Below are 13504 nucleotides of genomic sequence, written 5' to 3'. Positions count from 1 at the left end.
GCATGTATTTCTTTTGTGGCCCCCGACGTTTGGGGATTCCTTGGGGCCACAAAAGATATATATGTCCAAATCACCAGACGGGTCACTTGAAACCGGAACGCGGGCCAGACATTGGACATGCCTGCCCTATATAGTTTAACAGGGGCAGCTGCAGATGTACTAGTGCTCATAAGGGTTATATATGACTGAAGGACATCCAAAAAAGCATGGAGAGTGGGGAAGCTTTTTCTCATGTAAATCCTTAGCATGTCCAAGGTCTCCATAGGAGACATAGTTACTAAGTGAACACCAGGATTCAGCAATCACCCTGCAACTCAATATACAGAGTTATTCAAAGAGATGGCGCAGATTTCAACTTTTTATTTCAATCAAACTGTAAGGGTTAGAAGCACATAGCATTCATCACTGGATAGAGAAATGGTCAAAGTTTTATGGTCCGTGTATGCACTCAACATGAACAACTTGTCTTGCCACACACAAATGAATTGGTCGCTTGGCATTGAATTCACAGCTTCAACAATTCATTGTCTCAGATCTTGAAGAGTAGCAGACATAGGTGGGACAAACATCCTTTCTTTTATGCACCCCCACAGATACAAATTGCAGGGGGTAAGATCTGGTGACCTGGGAGGCCACAGACAATAAACAAGATCTTCTTGTCCACCTCTTCCAATCCATCTCCTGGAATGGTGTTGTTCAGATAACACCGCACCTCCATGTAAAAGTGAAGCGAGGCACCCTCTTGCATGAAAAATAAGTCATTTGAATCTTCTCGAAGTTGGGGAAACAACTGCCTTCATATGCAGCCGTTTTTAAGAACATGCCATACCATTGTTTGAGGAATTCCAAGTTCAACCCCTACCCGTGTTTAGATTTCCTAGGGCTCTCTTCAAACACATCATGGAGTGCTTTTCCATTTGCATATTCATCCATCTTCAACAAATTGTTTATGTCACTTGTAAATTTGCTTATGATGAGTCAGCTGTTTGTTGAACTAATGGCGGAATTCACGCTGCACTTGAACAGTGGACTCACAAATTACAGCGCACAAAATTACTTGTGGCGTCGCCATTTTCCTATAAACAAGAAATAGCACTTATGTGTGTCACTGAATGGGACTTTTAGGCGGGCTTTTAACGTTGAACCTTCCCCTATCCAGTGATGTGTTGAACATGCTTCTATCCCTTACTGTTCGTTTGAAATAAAAAGTTGGAATCTACTCCATATTTTTGAATAACCCTGTATAATGATTGTACTTACATACCTGGGTCTTCTGCTTCAGAGTTGCTAGATTTATTTAATTCAACAGAAAATATTCTGTTGTACTAGCTTCTAATATTTTTTTTGTTTTTAGAGATGGGATCCCCTACTGTGAAATGGACTATCATGCTGAATTTGGAATAAAATGTGATCACTGCGAGAAGTTCATTACCGGCCGAGTTCTCGAGGTAAAAAAATAATATAGTAAATGTTAAAAACTTGTATAATGCATGCAGAGTTACCCCTGGGCTTTTTATTATTCACTTATGTGAGACCATTGCAACTAAAACAATATATAACCCAGCTATTCTCAACCAGGGTTCCATGGAGCCCTAGAGTCTTCCAGAAGTGGCTAGGGGTTCCTTGAGCAATGAGTAATGTAAGCCTTTTAGATAAATAACCACTAACAACAATGAACCTTTAAAGCTGTAGTAAACTCTCTACAACTAATCCATTAAAAGCGTAACAGTAGAAATAAACATACTTTTGAACACATAGGGATAAGTCAAAGTGTCATGTAACTGTTCTTACAAGTTGTTCTTAGACCGCTTTGTCTAAAGCTACCGCCATCTTTGTGGAGTCCTTTTGCTCTCTTCCCTGCTTGTACATCAGTGCAGTAATCTCACACGTGCACCGTAAAGGCAAACTAAGGAACTGGTGAATGCTCAGAAATTACATTGTAATGCTGACGGAGACATCGCACATAGCTGTATTGATTGACAGCACACTCAGTGTGCCATCAATTAGGATAACAATGTAAATATAAAAGTGAAGAAAACCGCGCTAAACAACGGTGGGGGTTGGAAATCAAAAAGGATAGTGATAACAATGGCTACAGACAAATACTAATTGTATCACTAGGTTGCTGCCACCCACAAGGAGAGAAACTCCAATTGGGGTTTCCTCCAAAAAATAGAACAATATGGTAACCGGGGTAATTGGCGCTACCTACAAATAAAACTCCTTACAAATAGAGTGAAGAAAAGTCCTTCTACCGGGATTCCTCAAATCCTATAAGGTCCTAATTATTTCTATTAGGATCAAGAAAAAAGGCAACAGAAACAGTTCCTACTAGAATCTATTACAATCATAAAGATGGTCTAATGTGTATCAGCCACACCCTACAGAGTAAGGTCGGTATATATAAAATATATAATCCCGAATAGATCATGTGTTCATCCTAAAAAATATATATATAATAAAAAAGGGGTATATGCCAAAAAAAAAAAAAATGCTGCTATTATGCGATTTTCCAAGTTACAAGCTACTCAAATGTCCCAAAAAACAGCAAAATTCCTACTGGAAATTAATTCCTGAGATTGACAGATAGATCCAATAAACGAAGGAGAAGGGAGAGAACCAAAAACCAAACAACAACAAACAAAAGACAAAAAATTGTATATGTGTATTTTTTTTTTTTTTTTTTTTTTTTTTGGCATATACCCCTTTTTTATTATATATATATTTTTTAGGATGAACACATGATCTATTCGGGATTATATATTTTATATATACCGACCTTACTCTGTAGGGTGTGGCTGATACACATTAGACCATCTTTATGATTGTAATAGATTCTAGTAGGAACTGTTTCTGTTGCCTTTTTTCTTGATCCTAATAGAAATAATTAGGACCTTATAGGATTTGAGGAATCCCGGTAGAAGGACTTTTCTTCACTCTATTTGTAAGGAGTTTTATTTGTAGGTAGCGCCAATTACCCCGGTTACCATATTGTTCTAGGATAACAATGTGCATGTAGGAGTGACGGAATTGTTACAAGGGTGGCCGATATCTTCTAAATAGCACACCTGAAATAATTAGTAAGTCTTTTTCTTCTGCTTTGCATGACGCTGACTTCTGGGGAGTTTACTACCACTTTAAGTTATCTGTAAGTGGGGGATTCTTCCCAATGACCACGAGTGTATGGAGCATTCTTCCCAGTGACCATCACACTAATGCAACCTGAGTTGTAGATGTAATAATTAGTAGCAGGGGTTTCCTGAGACTGGAAAGTTATTTAAAGGGTTCCTCCATGTTAAAAGGTCGAGAAAGGCTGATCTAACCCTTTGTAAAATGAGGAGATAAATCACTTTTATCTGAAAATTGACCTGTATGTGACACGCTATGTTTGTAATTGTGTATTCAAGGCTTTTTATTATAGAGAAGAACAATATTACAGTTGACCTTGTCATCTGCAAAAACAATGGCTTTGGCTATATTTAGTACTGGCTAGAAGAAATAAAAATGAACTATGTAATACTTCTTTGCACTTGGGGACTTGATATTTAGCCATTTGTTTTCCAGACTGTAGGTATATAAACGTCGGAGCTTTCATTGCTTTGCTGTATTACAGACAGGCCTTCCTCTAACCTCGTAGAAAGAACAGATGTTGTATTATGTTCTGCACACAGAGGTCCTCGCTATTTCATTGCGTTCCATTTATATCCACTTGGTATGGTGAAGACAGGTGTGATTCTTCTATTTATAGATTATTTTGTTGTAGGAGAAAAGAACTGGACAGCACTTCATTACCTGGTTGTAAGTGAGAAACGCTCTGGGCGAAGGGTCTAAACCAAGAAATATTTGAGCAATCTTTAGCAATTATCAATATATATCAATAAATTCCCTTTTATGATTCGGGTTAATTTGGGGGAAAACCTGATTCACACACACAAACATATTATTAAATAAGGTATTGGTATACTATTTACTCAGCAGCTAGCATAAGGCACGGTATTTTTGGGTGTACAAACATTTGATTCCAATTAGAAAATATTCACTCCTGAAAGTGCAGTATAAAATATGCAAGTTACCCTTCGCCTCAATGACAGTGTTGCTAAACCCACAACAATAAACTCAGTCTGTATATGCCGTAAAACATACTTGTTATACTCACTGTGGAACCTAAGGGGTTAATATTCTGCATTGTGTAAAAAAGTTTTTTGATCCTGTATGCACAGATCCTCCTCTTCTTCCAATGACTCCAGAACATGTCTGGATAACACAGAGCCTTGGAGTCAGGCTGCACATGCTCAGTTTGGTGTATATTGCTAGAGAAGTTGTTTTTGTTTTTTCTTGGAAGAGTGCATGTGATCAGCACAGGACCAATCCTCCAGGCCTGTTTCCTCAGGTGATACACAGAGATGAAACAAATCCTTCTACATAAGTTGTACTTGATTATCTTCAGCCCTCTACAGCCATTCAAAGTGCAAAATGTATACATCTTGCCTGAGCTTTCAGAAAGCAGAGATGAGGAGGTAAAATGACACCCTGCAGAGCTCAGTAAGACAAGGACACACCCACTTCGCACAGCACACAGGCCAGAGCTGAGCCTGTCAATGACGGGCTGCGTGCTGCAGCTCCCTCCCATTTCACCTTTTTTCTCTTGGTGTCAGGAAAACTTGTCAGAAATTATTCATGCTGATATCTGAGGAATAAGGCAGCAGACAGAAATGCCACTAGGTGCTCTGGATTGAGTCAAACACACACTATAGAGGGATATGCTTTGTTCATATTTCATATTTGAGGTTTACAAACACGTTAACCCTTCTACAACCTAACCTTCTTGTACTACCATGGCAATAAAGCACTTCCAAAATATATTTTTTTTAAACTTTTCTAAAATACAATACAACATTCATTATTGAAGAAATCCTTTACAGATGTTGTGTTCGCATCCACCAAACATTTTATAGTCTGCGTATCCAGCTTTTGTCGTACGAAAAATCGGATTCGGTCAAATGCACCATACTAACAACCCGAAAATCGTCAGCTTGTTCGTCGGACGAAAATTTTACTTCCGATTTTCGTATTGTGTGTACGGGCCTTTAGACTTCACCTAACAGCGATGGATATGTGGCATGATAGCACTGCTTACCAGGTCTGCATTTTTGGATCCGCAATACATTTTGAAGGCAGTACTAGCTAGCTGTAAATTAAGCAGTAGATCAATGTTGCATAGTTGCCAACAATCACGGATTTGCTGGGGCATTTCATGGATTTTGGTCAAATGTCCCGGGATGTCTCTGTTCCGGCCAAAGTCTTCAAAATCAGTCCCGATCACGGACACCGGTCACCAGAACTCTTAGGCCGCGTACACACGGGCGGACTGTTCGCCCAACTTTGTCCGCTGAACAGTGTTTGGGCGGACAGTCCGCTCGTGTGTGGGCTTTCAGCGGACAGTTTCAGCGGACAGTTGGACGGACAAGGTTTTTCGGAAATTCCGAAAAACTGTCCGCTGAAACCTTGTTTGAGCGAACAGTCCGCCCGTGTGTAGGCTTGTTCGTCAAACAAAGTTGCGCGCATGCTCAGAAAGGATTTTCACGCCGAAAGCTATAATGCAGTGTATAGGACGTCGTATCTTTCGTCCCGTCGTACGTGCCGTTCACGTCATCGCGCACGGTTTCAGCAAACTGTTCGTTCGTCGTGTGTGGCCATGTCCGTCCATGCTAATTTTGATCGGACTGTTTGCCGAAACTGTTGGACGGACAAAGTTGGGCGAACAGTCCGCGCGTGTGTACGCGGCCTTACATTGCTTCTTATGTAGACATTTTGGCTGGATTCACACTTATGCATTTTTAGTGCTTATTGCATTTTTCAGATTTGCACTACAGCAGGGATATCCAATTAGCGTACCTCCAACTGTTGCAAAACTACAAGTCCCATCATGCCTCTGCCTCTGGGTGTCATGCTTGTGGCTGTCAGAATCTTGCTATGCCTCATGGGACTTGTAGTTCTGTAACAGCTGGAGGTCCGCTAATTGGATATCCCTGCACTACAGAATGTGCTCCATAGGAAACCATGATAAATGGACTGTAGTGCAAATCTGCAAAATGAAAAAAGCACAAGATCAGGACAATTTTCCTCCCCCAACAGTAATTTTCATTAGCTGGGCTCTGTGTGGTGGAGGTCTGATAGAACACCCCCTAGGTGGAGCCTGTCTTTTCCTTACTGCCTATGCTGTGTGAGGGGGCGGGGATGGGGATGCAGTCATCCTGTATTATACAGGCTCCAGCGGTGACATCAGCGGGAAGAAGGTCCAGTGAGAGTCAGTGTACCATTTCCGTGGTCTTTTCAACCTCCTCTTATGCTTGGCACATGACAACAGTATGGTGGCCGGAGTTCCAGCACAGACTATTCTACTCTCCACCGCAGTGCTCCCCTCATCTCTCAGCTTTTAATAGAACCATTGTTGTTTCCATCTGCCCTGTGATGTCCGATCTAGAATGTGATGGTCTCTTATTTCCTCCTCTCTTCCCCCACTATGCACAGTTCCAGCACTGTGAGGGCTCTGAATGTAAAGGGGGGCTCTGATGGTAAGGGGGCTCTGAATGTAAAGGGGGGCTCTGATGGTAAAGAAGGACTCTCAATGTAAAGGGGGCCCTGATGGTAAAGGAGGACTCTGAATGTAATGGGGGGGGGGGCTCTGATGGTGAAGGTGGACTCTGAATGTAAAGGGGGGACTCTGGTGGTAAAGGAGGACTCTGAATGTAAAGGGGGGCTCTGGTGGTAAAGGAGGACTCTGAATGTAAAGGGGGGCTCTGAATGCAAAGGTGGACTCTGATGGTAAAAGAGGGCTCTGATGGTAAAGGGGGGATCTGATAGTAAAGGGGGGCTCTGATGGTAAAAGGAGACTCTGATGGTAAAGCGGGGCTCTAATGTTACAGAGGGGCTTTAAAGGTAAAGGTTTTTTTTATCCAGCAGTCACTGGACTGTGAGAAATCAGGTAGTGCAGTTTTCAAAAGCAATTTCTCACAGTCACTCCTTGCTGACACCATCACTGATGCCCCAATGTCTAAATCCGAAATTTTAAATATTACTATCCCACCAACTGAGGCACTGAAGCTTAATGCCTTATTCGCATTTCGTTAGCAACCAGTTACCCTAAAATACTTAGGAATTAACTTGACTGCCCACTTATCAGATTATTTAGACACAACTACTTTTCTCTGTTAAATGGATAAACATGAATGTTAAAACAGATTTAAGGAGGTGGTCTTCAATCTGCCATTCGTGGGCAAAATAAATGTAATAAAGATGAACATACTACCTCGTTCCTATAGGTTTTTTTTCTAACCTACAGGCTCTTATTTCACACTATATAATAATAATAATATAAGATTTGGCACTTTCAAACCTTAAATTATATTATCATGCAATAGTCTTAAAGCGTATAACTGAGAAAATATCTAGTGATGCTAAACATTGGGTGCAAGTGGAAACCACCTTGGCAGATAAAGATTTGCCCGTGGTAATATGGCTCCCACGCTCATTTAGAGGTTTTGCATCTTCAACATCCCCCTTGACCATATCTACTCTATCCATATGGGGCCCTTTTGCATTCTCGTTATTCTTGGAAGTTAAATTTCCCATTAATGCTTTTTTGGACATACTTATTTTTGCCAAGTCTGATGGATAGAGGGTTTAGATGTTGGTTCAGAGACTACCAGCCTCAGCTGCATCAAATTATTGAGAATAATAAGTTCAAATTGATACAATCTATTTGTGGAAACATGGAGATGTATAAATGTATAAAACCAGATAAAAAACCTTCTGTGTGTAGCAGCCTCCCCAGCCCCCCCCCCCCCCTCCCCCCTCTCAGTTGCCTATCTGAGCCCCATCTCTCTCCAGTGATGTCCACGATCTCCTCAGCCATCCAGAACACTCCTCCTGATTGGCTGAGACAGAGCCATTGGCTGCCACAGCTATCATTCAAAGTCAGTCAGCCAATCAGGGGCTAGAGGGGGTGGGGCCAGGTCAGGGCTTTGTGTCTGAGTGGATACATAGAGCTCTGACTCAGCTTGGGGGCCCCCTGTGCTCTCTGTAGCAAGCTGCTGGCTAAGAAGGGCACGCAAAGGAGGGAGTGGCCAGGAGCAGCAAAGAGGGACCCAAGAAGAGGAGGATTCGGGCTGCTCTGTGCAAAACCAACTGCACAGAGGAGGTAAATATAACATGTTTATTAATTTTTTTAATTAGCCTTTACAATCACTTTAAGGGGTTAATCCTCTGCATTGTGAAAAAAGCCTGTTTTATCCTGTATGCATAGATCCTTCTCCTCCTGCACTGTCTATCTGGGGAAGGCCAGCTAACACAGGCAGGGTAGCTGACCTGCGCATGCTCAGTTGTTTCTTTTATGCTGCAGAAAACATTTACTTGTTCTCAGAGCTAGCCAGGTCGCATTATATTGACATCACACGTGCGTCTATACAGGCTGTAGTGGAAATCTCCTCCTACCTGAACTCTCAGCACTGGAGAAACTGTGCAGTTTATCATGTAATCGTGGTATACAGATCAGCCAAAAAGGTATATAGTGGCAATATTTTCATTTAAAAAGAAGATATACAGTATAAGCTGTGGGCACTGGGGGGGGGGGGGGGGGGCGCAGATGAACTATTTTCATATTGTTGGGTTTAGTAACACTTCAAGTCATTGGTAGTCAGTTTGAGTTCTGCTGTGTCTGTTTCCTCACTACTGACAGCTAAAACATGAGCATAGATCGGCTCCAAATATATTTAATTCTTCATCGTGTAGAGTATATAACTGTTATAGCTACACCACAACCATACCAACCGCAAAAGTTATATTTTGTGGTCAGGCTAGATATTAATGCTCCTATCCATAATATGTAAATTCATGTTCCTCAGCATTATACTGGAGCAAATTTATTTTCTACAGACCACTTTAATGCATACTAATGCTGCTAAATTTGTTCTGGGATCCAGGTATCAAGACCTCTAATCATGAAAGAGTTAAAATAATATTAAAGTCTTGTTTTTTTTTTAAGTTTAAAAATAACAAACGTGTCATACTTACTTGCTCTGTGCAGTGTTTTTTTTACAGATCCTCCTCTTCTCGGGTCCCTCGCTGGTGCTCCTAGCCCCTCCCTCCTGCCGAGTGCCCCCACAGCAAGCAGCTTCCATTCAGACAGGGAGCTGTGGGTCGGCCATGCCCCTCTCCTTTCGCCCCCCTTTCCATTGGAATTTCCGACACACAAAGTTTGAGAGCTGGATCTAAAATTTTCCAACAACAAAATCCGATCCTTTAAATTCCGATCGTGTGTAGACAATTCCGACGGACAAAGTGCCACGCATGCTCAGAATAAATTAAGAGACAAAAGCTATTGGCTACTGGCCCGTTTATAGTCCCGTCGTACATGTTCTACGTCACTGCGTTCTGAACGATCGTTTTTTTCCCCGACAACTTTGTGCGACCGTGTGTATGCAAGACAAGTTTGGGCCAAAATCCGTCAGAAAAAATCAGATGGATTTTGTTGTCGGAATGTCCGACTGTGTGTACAGGGCATAACACAGAACAAAATATGCCCAGCTCCAACATGAGAGGGCTTGGGTCTGGTCATAGGTGATTGAGGGACGGAAAAAAACAGTAGAGGCAGTAGGTTTCAGAAAATGGAAGAGAGGAGCCTCATGATGCATGCTGTAGGGCATGCTTGTTACGTCACCTAATAATTGTCATGTAGTGGTGTCGTTTAAACATCTACATCTGTATTACAACTTTTTTATACTGATGTACTTTACATCTGATTTGTATAGCAGATCATAAACAAATCGTACATTCAGGGAGTGAAGGTCAATGAAATCTGATAAAAAATTACCAGCAGAAGGCAGATAAACTGACACATTTGTGGTGTACACAAGCCGAATTATAAACATGTTTACAACATGCTGCAAAGGGTATTTGCAGAGCAAATATTGCAAATTTTTTAGGCATCGGAAACGTCAAATAGACTGTATGATTTAAAGCTGTTGATAACCATACAAGATAGGGCTATCCGAGATTACGCAATGGCCAAATATAGCTCATACAGTCAATCCAGGTGGGTGCTAACCACTGCATAAGGCTCTGAGAACAGAGATGACCATTCTGAGTGATTATATATTCCATATGATTAATTTGACATTTAGGTGTATTTTCTTTAGAGGTTGTGGAAAAAAAAGAGTTTAAATTGAACATTTTGTGTTACTAACCTGCGCATGTATGGGAACCATTAGTTTACATAGCTTGGGGAAAAGAATTTAAACAAATATGTTTACCAATAATGTTTTATTTCCTACAGGCTGGTGAAAAACATTATCACCCCACCTGTGCACGATGTGTTCGATGTAATCAAATGTTTGGTGAAGGCGAGGAGATGTATCTTCAAGGTAACCCTTCATCTTTCTGTAATCTCATTATTTTTATGAAAAAGGGAGTTTGTACATGGCTTGACTTTGGCCAATCAACAGTGAAACCATCAGACAAAGACCAGGTAGCGTAGGACCCAACGATAATGGAAGAGCTTATTATTGCATACAGAGTTCAACTTATTAGCGCTATGTTGGTTGAGTCCTAAACTGTGCTGTTGCAGAGAAGTTGCATTACCACATAAAAGTACAAAACTAACGGGCCAAAAGCTGCTTTATTTATTACAGGTACTTATATAGCGCTAATCAATTTATGCAGCACTTTACATTTACAGTGGGTCAAAATAAAGTTATGTGTAAAAAAAAAATGGAATGACACAGGGAAAAAGTACTGAACGTGCTAACTGAAATGTATTTACTACTTCGTACAAAAACTTTTGTTGGTAATGACAGCTTCAAGATGCCTCCTGTATGGAGAAACTAGTCGCATGCATTGCTCAGGTGTGATTTTGTCCCATTCTTCCACACATACAGTCTTCAGATCTTGAAAGTTCTGTGGGCTTCGTCTGTGAATTTTCTTGGCTTTGTGTTTGGGGTTATTGTCTTTCTGAAATGTCCACCCTCGTTTTATCTTCATCATCCTGGTAGATGGCAGCAGATTTTTATCAAGAATGTCTTGGTACATTTTTCCATTCATTCTTCCTTCAATGATGTGAAGTTTAACAGTTCCATATGCTTAAAACAGCCCCACACCATGATGTTCCCACCTCCAAACTTCACTGTTGGTATTGTTTTTTTTTGGGGTGGTGTGCAGTACCATTTGACCTTTGGCATCCAAAGAGTTCAATTTAGGTATCATCTGACCACACTATATTCTCCCAGTATTTCACAGACTTGTCTAAATGTTGTGCAGCAAACTTTAAACAAGCTTCAACATGCTTTTGCTTCAGAAATGGAGTCTTGCATGGTGAGTGTGCATACGGGCCATGGTGGTTGAGTGCATTTCTTAGGCCGCGTACACACGCGGGGACTGTTCGCTCAACTTTGTCCGCTGAACAGTGTTTCGGCGGACAGTCCGCCCGTGTGTGGGCTTTCAGCGGACAGTTCCAGCGAACAGTCCGCTGAACAAGGTTTTTCGGAAATTCCGAAAAACTGTCCGCTGAAACTTTGTTTCAGCGAACAGTCCCCTCGTGTGTAGGCTTGTTCGTCAAACTAAGTTCCGCGCATGCTCAGAAAGGATTTACACGCCGAAAGTTATAATGCAGTGTATAGGACGTCGTATTTTTCGTCCCGTCGTACGTACCGTTCACATCATCGCGCACGGTTTCAGCAAACTGTTCGTTCGTCGTGTGTGGCCATGTCCGTCCATGCTAATTTTGAGCGGACTGTTTGCTGAAACTGTTTGACGGACAAAGTTGGGCGAACAGTCCCCGCGTGTGTACGCGGCCTTATTGTTCTCTTTGAAACAATTGTACCTGCTAATTCCAGGTCTTTCTGAAATGCTCCACAAGTGATCCTTGGCTCTTGGCCAACTCTTCTGATAATTCTTTTTAATCTTCTGTCAGAAATCTTGCAAGAAGCACCTTGTCGTGGCCCGATTATGGTGAAATTATGTTCTTTCCTCTTGCGGATTAGGGCCCCAGCAGTGCTCACTGGAACATTCAGAAGTTTAGAAATCCTTTTGTAATCAATGCCATCGGTATGTTTTGCAACAATAAGGTTGCGGAGGTCTTGAAAAAGCTCTTTGCTTTTACCCATCGTGAGATGTTTCTTGTGTGACACCTTGGTAATGAGGATGATCCTGTCTAAGATGTCTTTCTATGTTGTAGCATCCACCACTGAAGTTATTTGAAGGGATGTCCAGATTTTAAGGATGTACAATGTGGGATGTCTGTATAATTTAGTTAATTTTGAGTCATATGATCCTTTAACATGAACAAAACATTTGATTCCCTAAAGCTATAGCATACACTATGTATTAGATCCTTAATGGTCATCTTTACTGCTAGTGTGTGAGTGCTTCTTCCGATTCTTATCATATAAAGATATTTCCGGCAAGTGCGTGCCATAGCTTAGTGAATTGAGTGTAAAGATTTTTAAACAGCATTTTTGGATTGCAAATGAATGTTGTGCACTATAAGAAATAGCCTGGAATTAAAACTATAGATGCCACTGCTTATACAATGCTGTTGTCACTGTTACTATTAAGTGAAGCTCAGCCTCCATGAAATTAGAAATGAAGAACGTTTACATTTTAATGTGACTTGACCTGTTTCATAGAAACTGTTCTTGGTTGTCAAAGCCATTCCTGTATAAGCAGGGCTTAGCATTTATATATTTCAATATTTTTATTGAAAGAACAATCGAGTTCAGGATAGCCAGACACATACACATATTGGTGTTAAGTTTTCAGAACATCACATAACAATATAGAAAAATAAACGGTATAGCCGGGATTAGCATTTTTAACTTGCATGTTCTTAAGACCCCTTTCACACTAGGGCCGTGGCTGCATTTGCGGTAAAGTACCACTCGTTTTAGCGGTGCTTTACCGCTGTTTAAGTGGCGCTTTTCGCCCTCTAGCAGTGTGTTTTTAACCCCAAAGAAGAGGTTAAAAACTCCAATGTTGCGGGGCTTTGGAAGCACTTTTCAGGTGCTTAGGAAAGCGCTGCCCACTCTTTCTGATGGGCAGGGCGTTTTAGGAGCGCTAAATACAGGGATTCCAAACCACTCCAAAGATGCTTTTTGTAACGTCCCGCAAGCACACCGCCCCAGTGTGAAAAGTCACACTTGAATGAATGGAAGGCAGTTTTCAGGCGCTCAGAAGAGGCTAATGCTCCTGAAAACCACCCCAGTATGAAAGGGGTATTAGGAGTCTTCTGGTCATCAGAAGATGCATTAGATGATTAACTCATGAAGTGGATTTATTTAGTAAATCCCATTTTAATGTATTGTTGAGTATCTGATATTTACCACTTTTTTGTTAACAGGGAACTCAATATGGCATCCAATCTGCAGACAAGCTGCCAAAACAGAAGAAAGAAACAAGGTACTTATTTCACTTATTTTAGGACTTGCTTTAAAGTCCCTATAGATTTACCAGT

General features: G+C 41.2%; 1 protein-coding gene across 1 annotated transcript in view; it reads left to right on the top strand.

Annotated features, from left to right (window-relative positions):
* Nucleotides 1-13504, top strand: part of ABLIM2 (actin binding LIM protein family member 2) — a 234885-nt gene that overhangs the window by 74636 nt on the left and 146745 nt on the right. The window contains exons 6-8 of the mRNA XM_077477846.1: nucleotides 1355-1448; nucleotides 10334-10421; nucleotides 13391-13449. Of these exons, the coding sequence (XP_077333972.1) occupies nucleotides 1355-1448; nucleotides 10334-10421; nucleotides 13391-13449 (241 nt within the window). The remainder of the gene's footprint in view (nucleotides 1-1354; nucleotides 1449-10333; nucleotides 10422-13390; nucleotides 13450-13504) is intronic.

This window comes from Lithobates pipiens, unplaced genomic scaffold, assembly GCF_037356315.1.
Source record: "Lithobates pipiens isolate NorthernLeopardFrog02 unplaced genomic scaffold, aLitPip1_a1.2 Scaffold_13, whole genome shotgun sequence".
NCBI lineage: Eukaryota > Metazoa > Chordata > Amphibia > Anura > Ranidae > Lithobates > Lithobates pipiens.
Note: the sequence above shows the minus strand (reverse complement) of the source record. Positions and strands in the feature narration are given on the sequence as shown.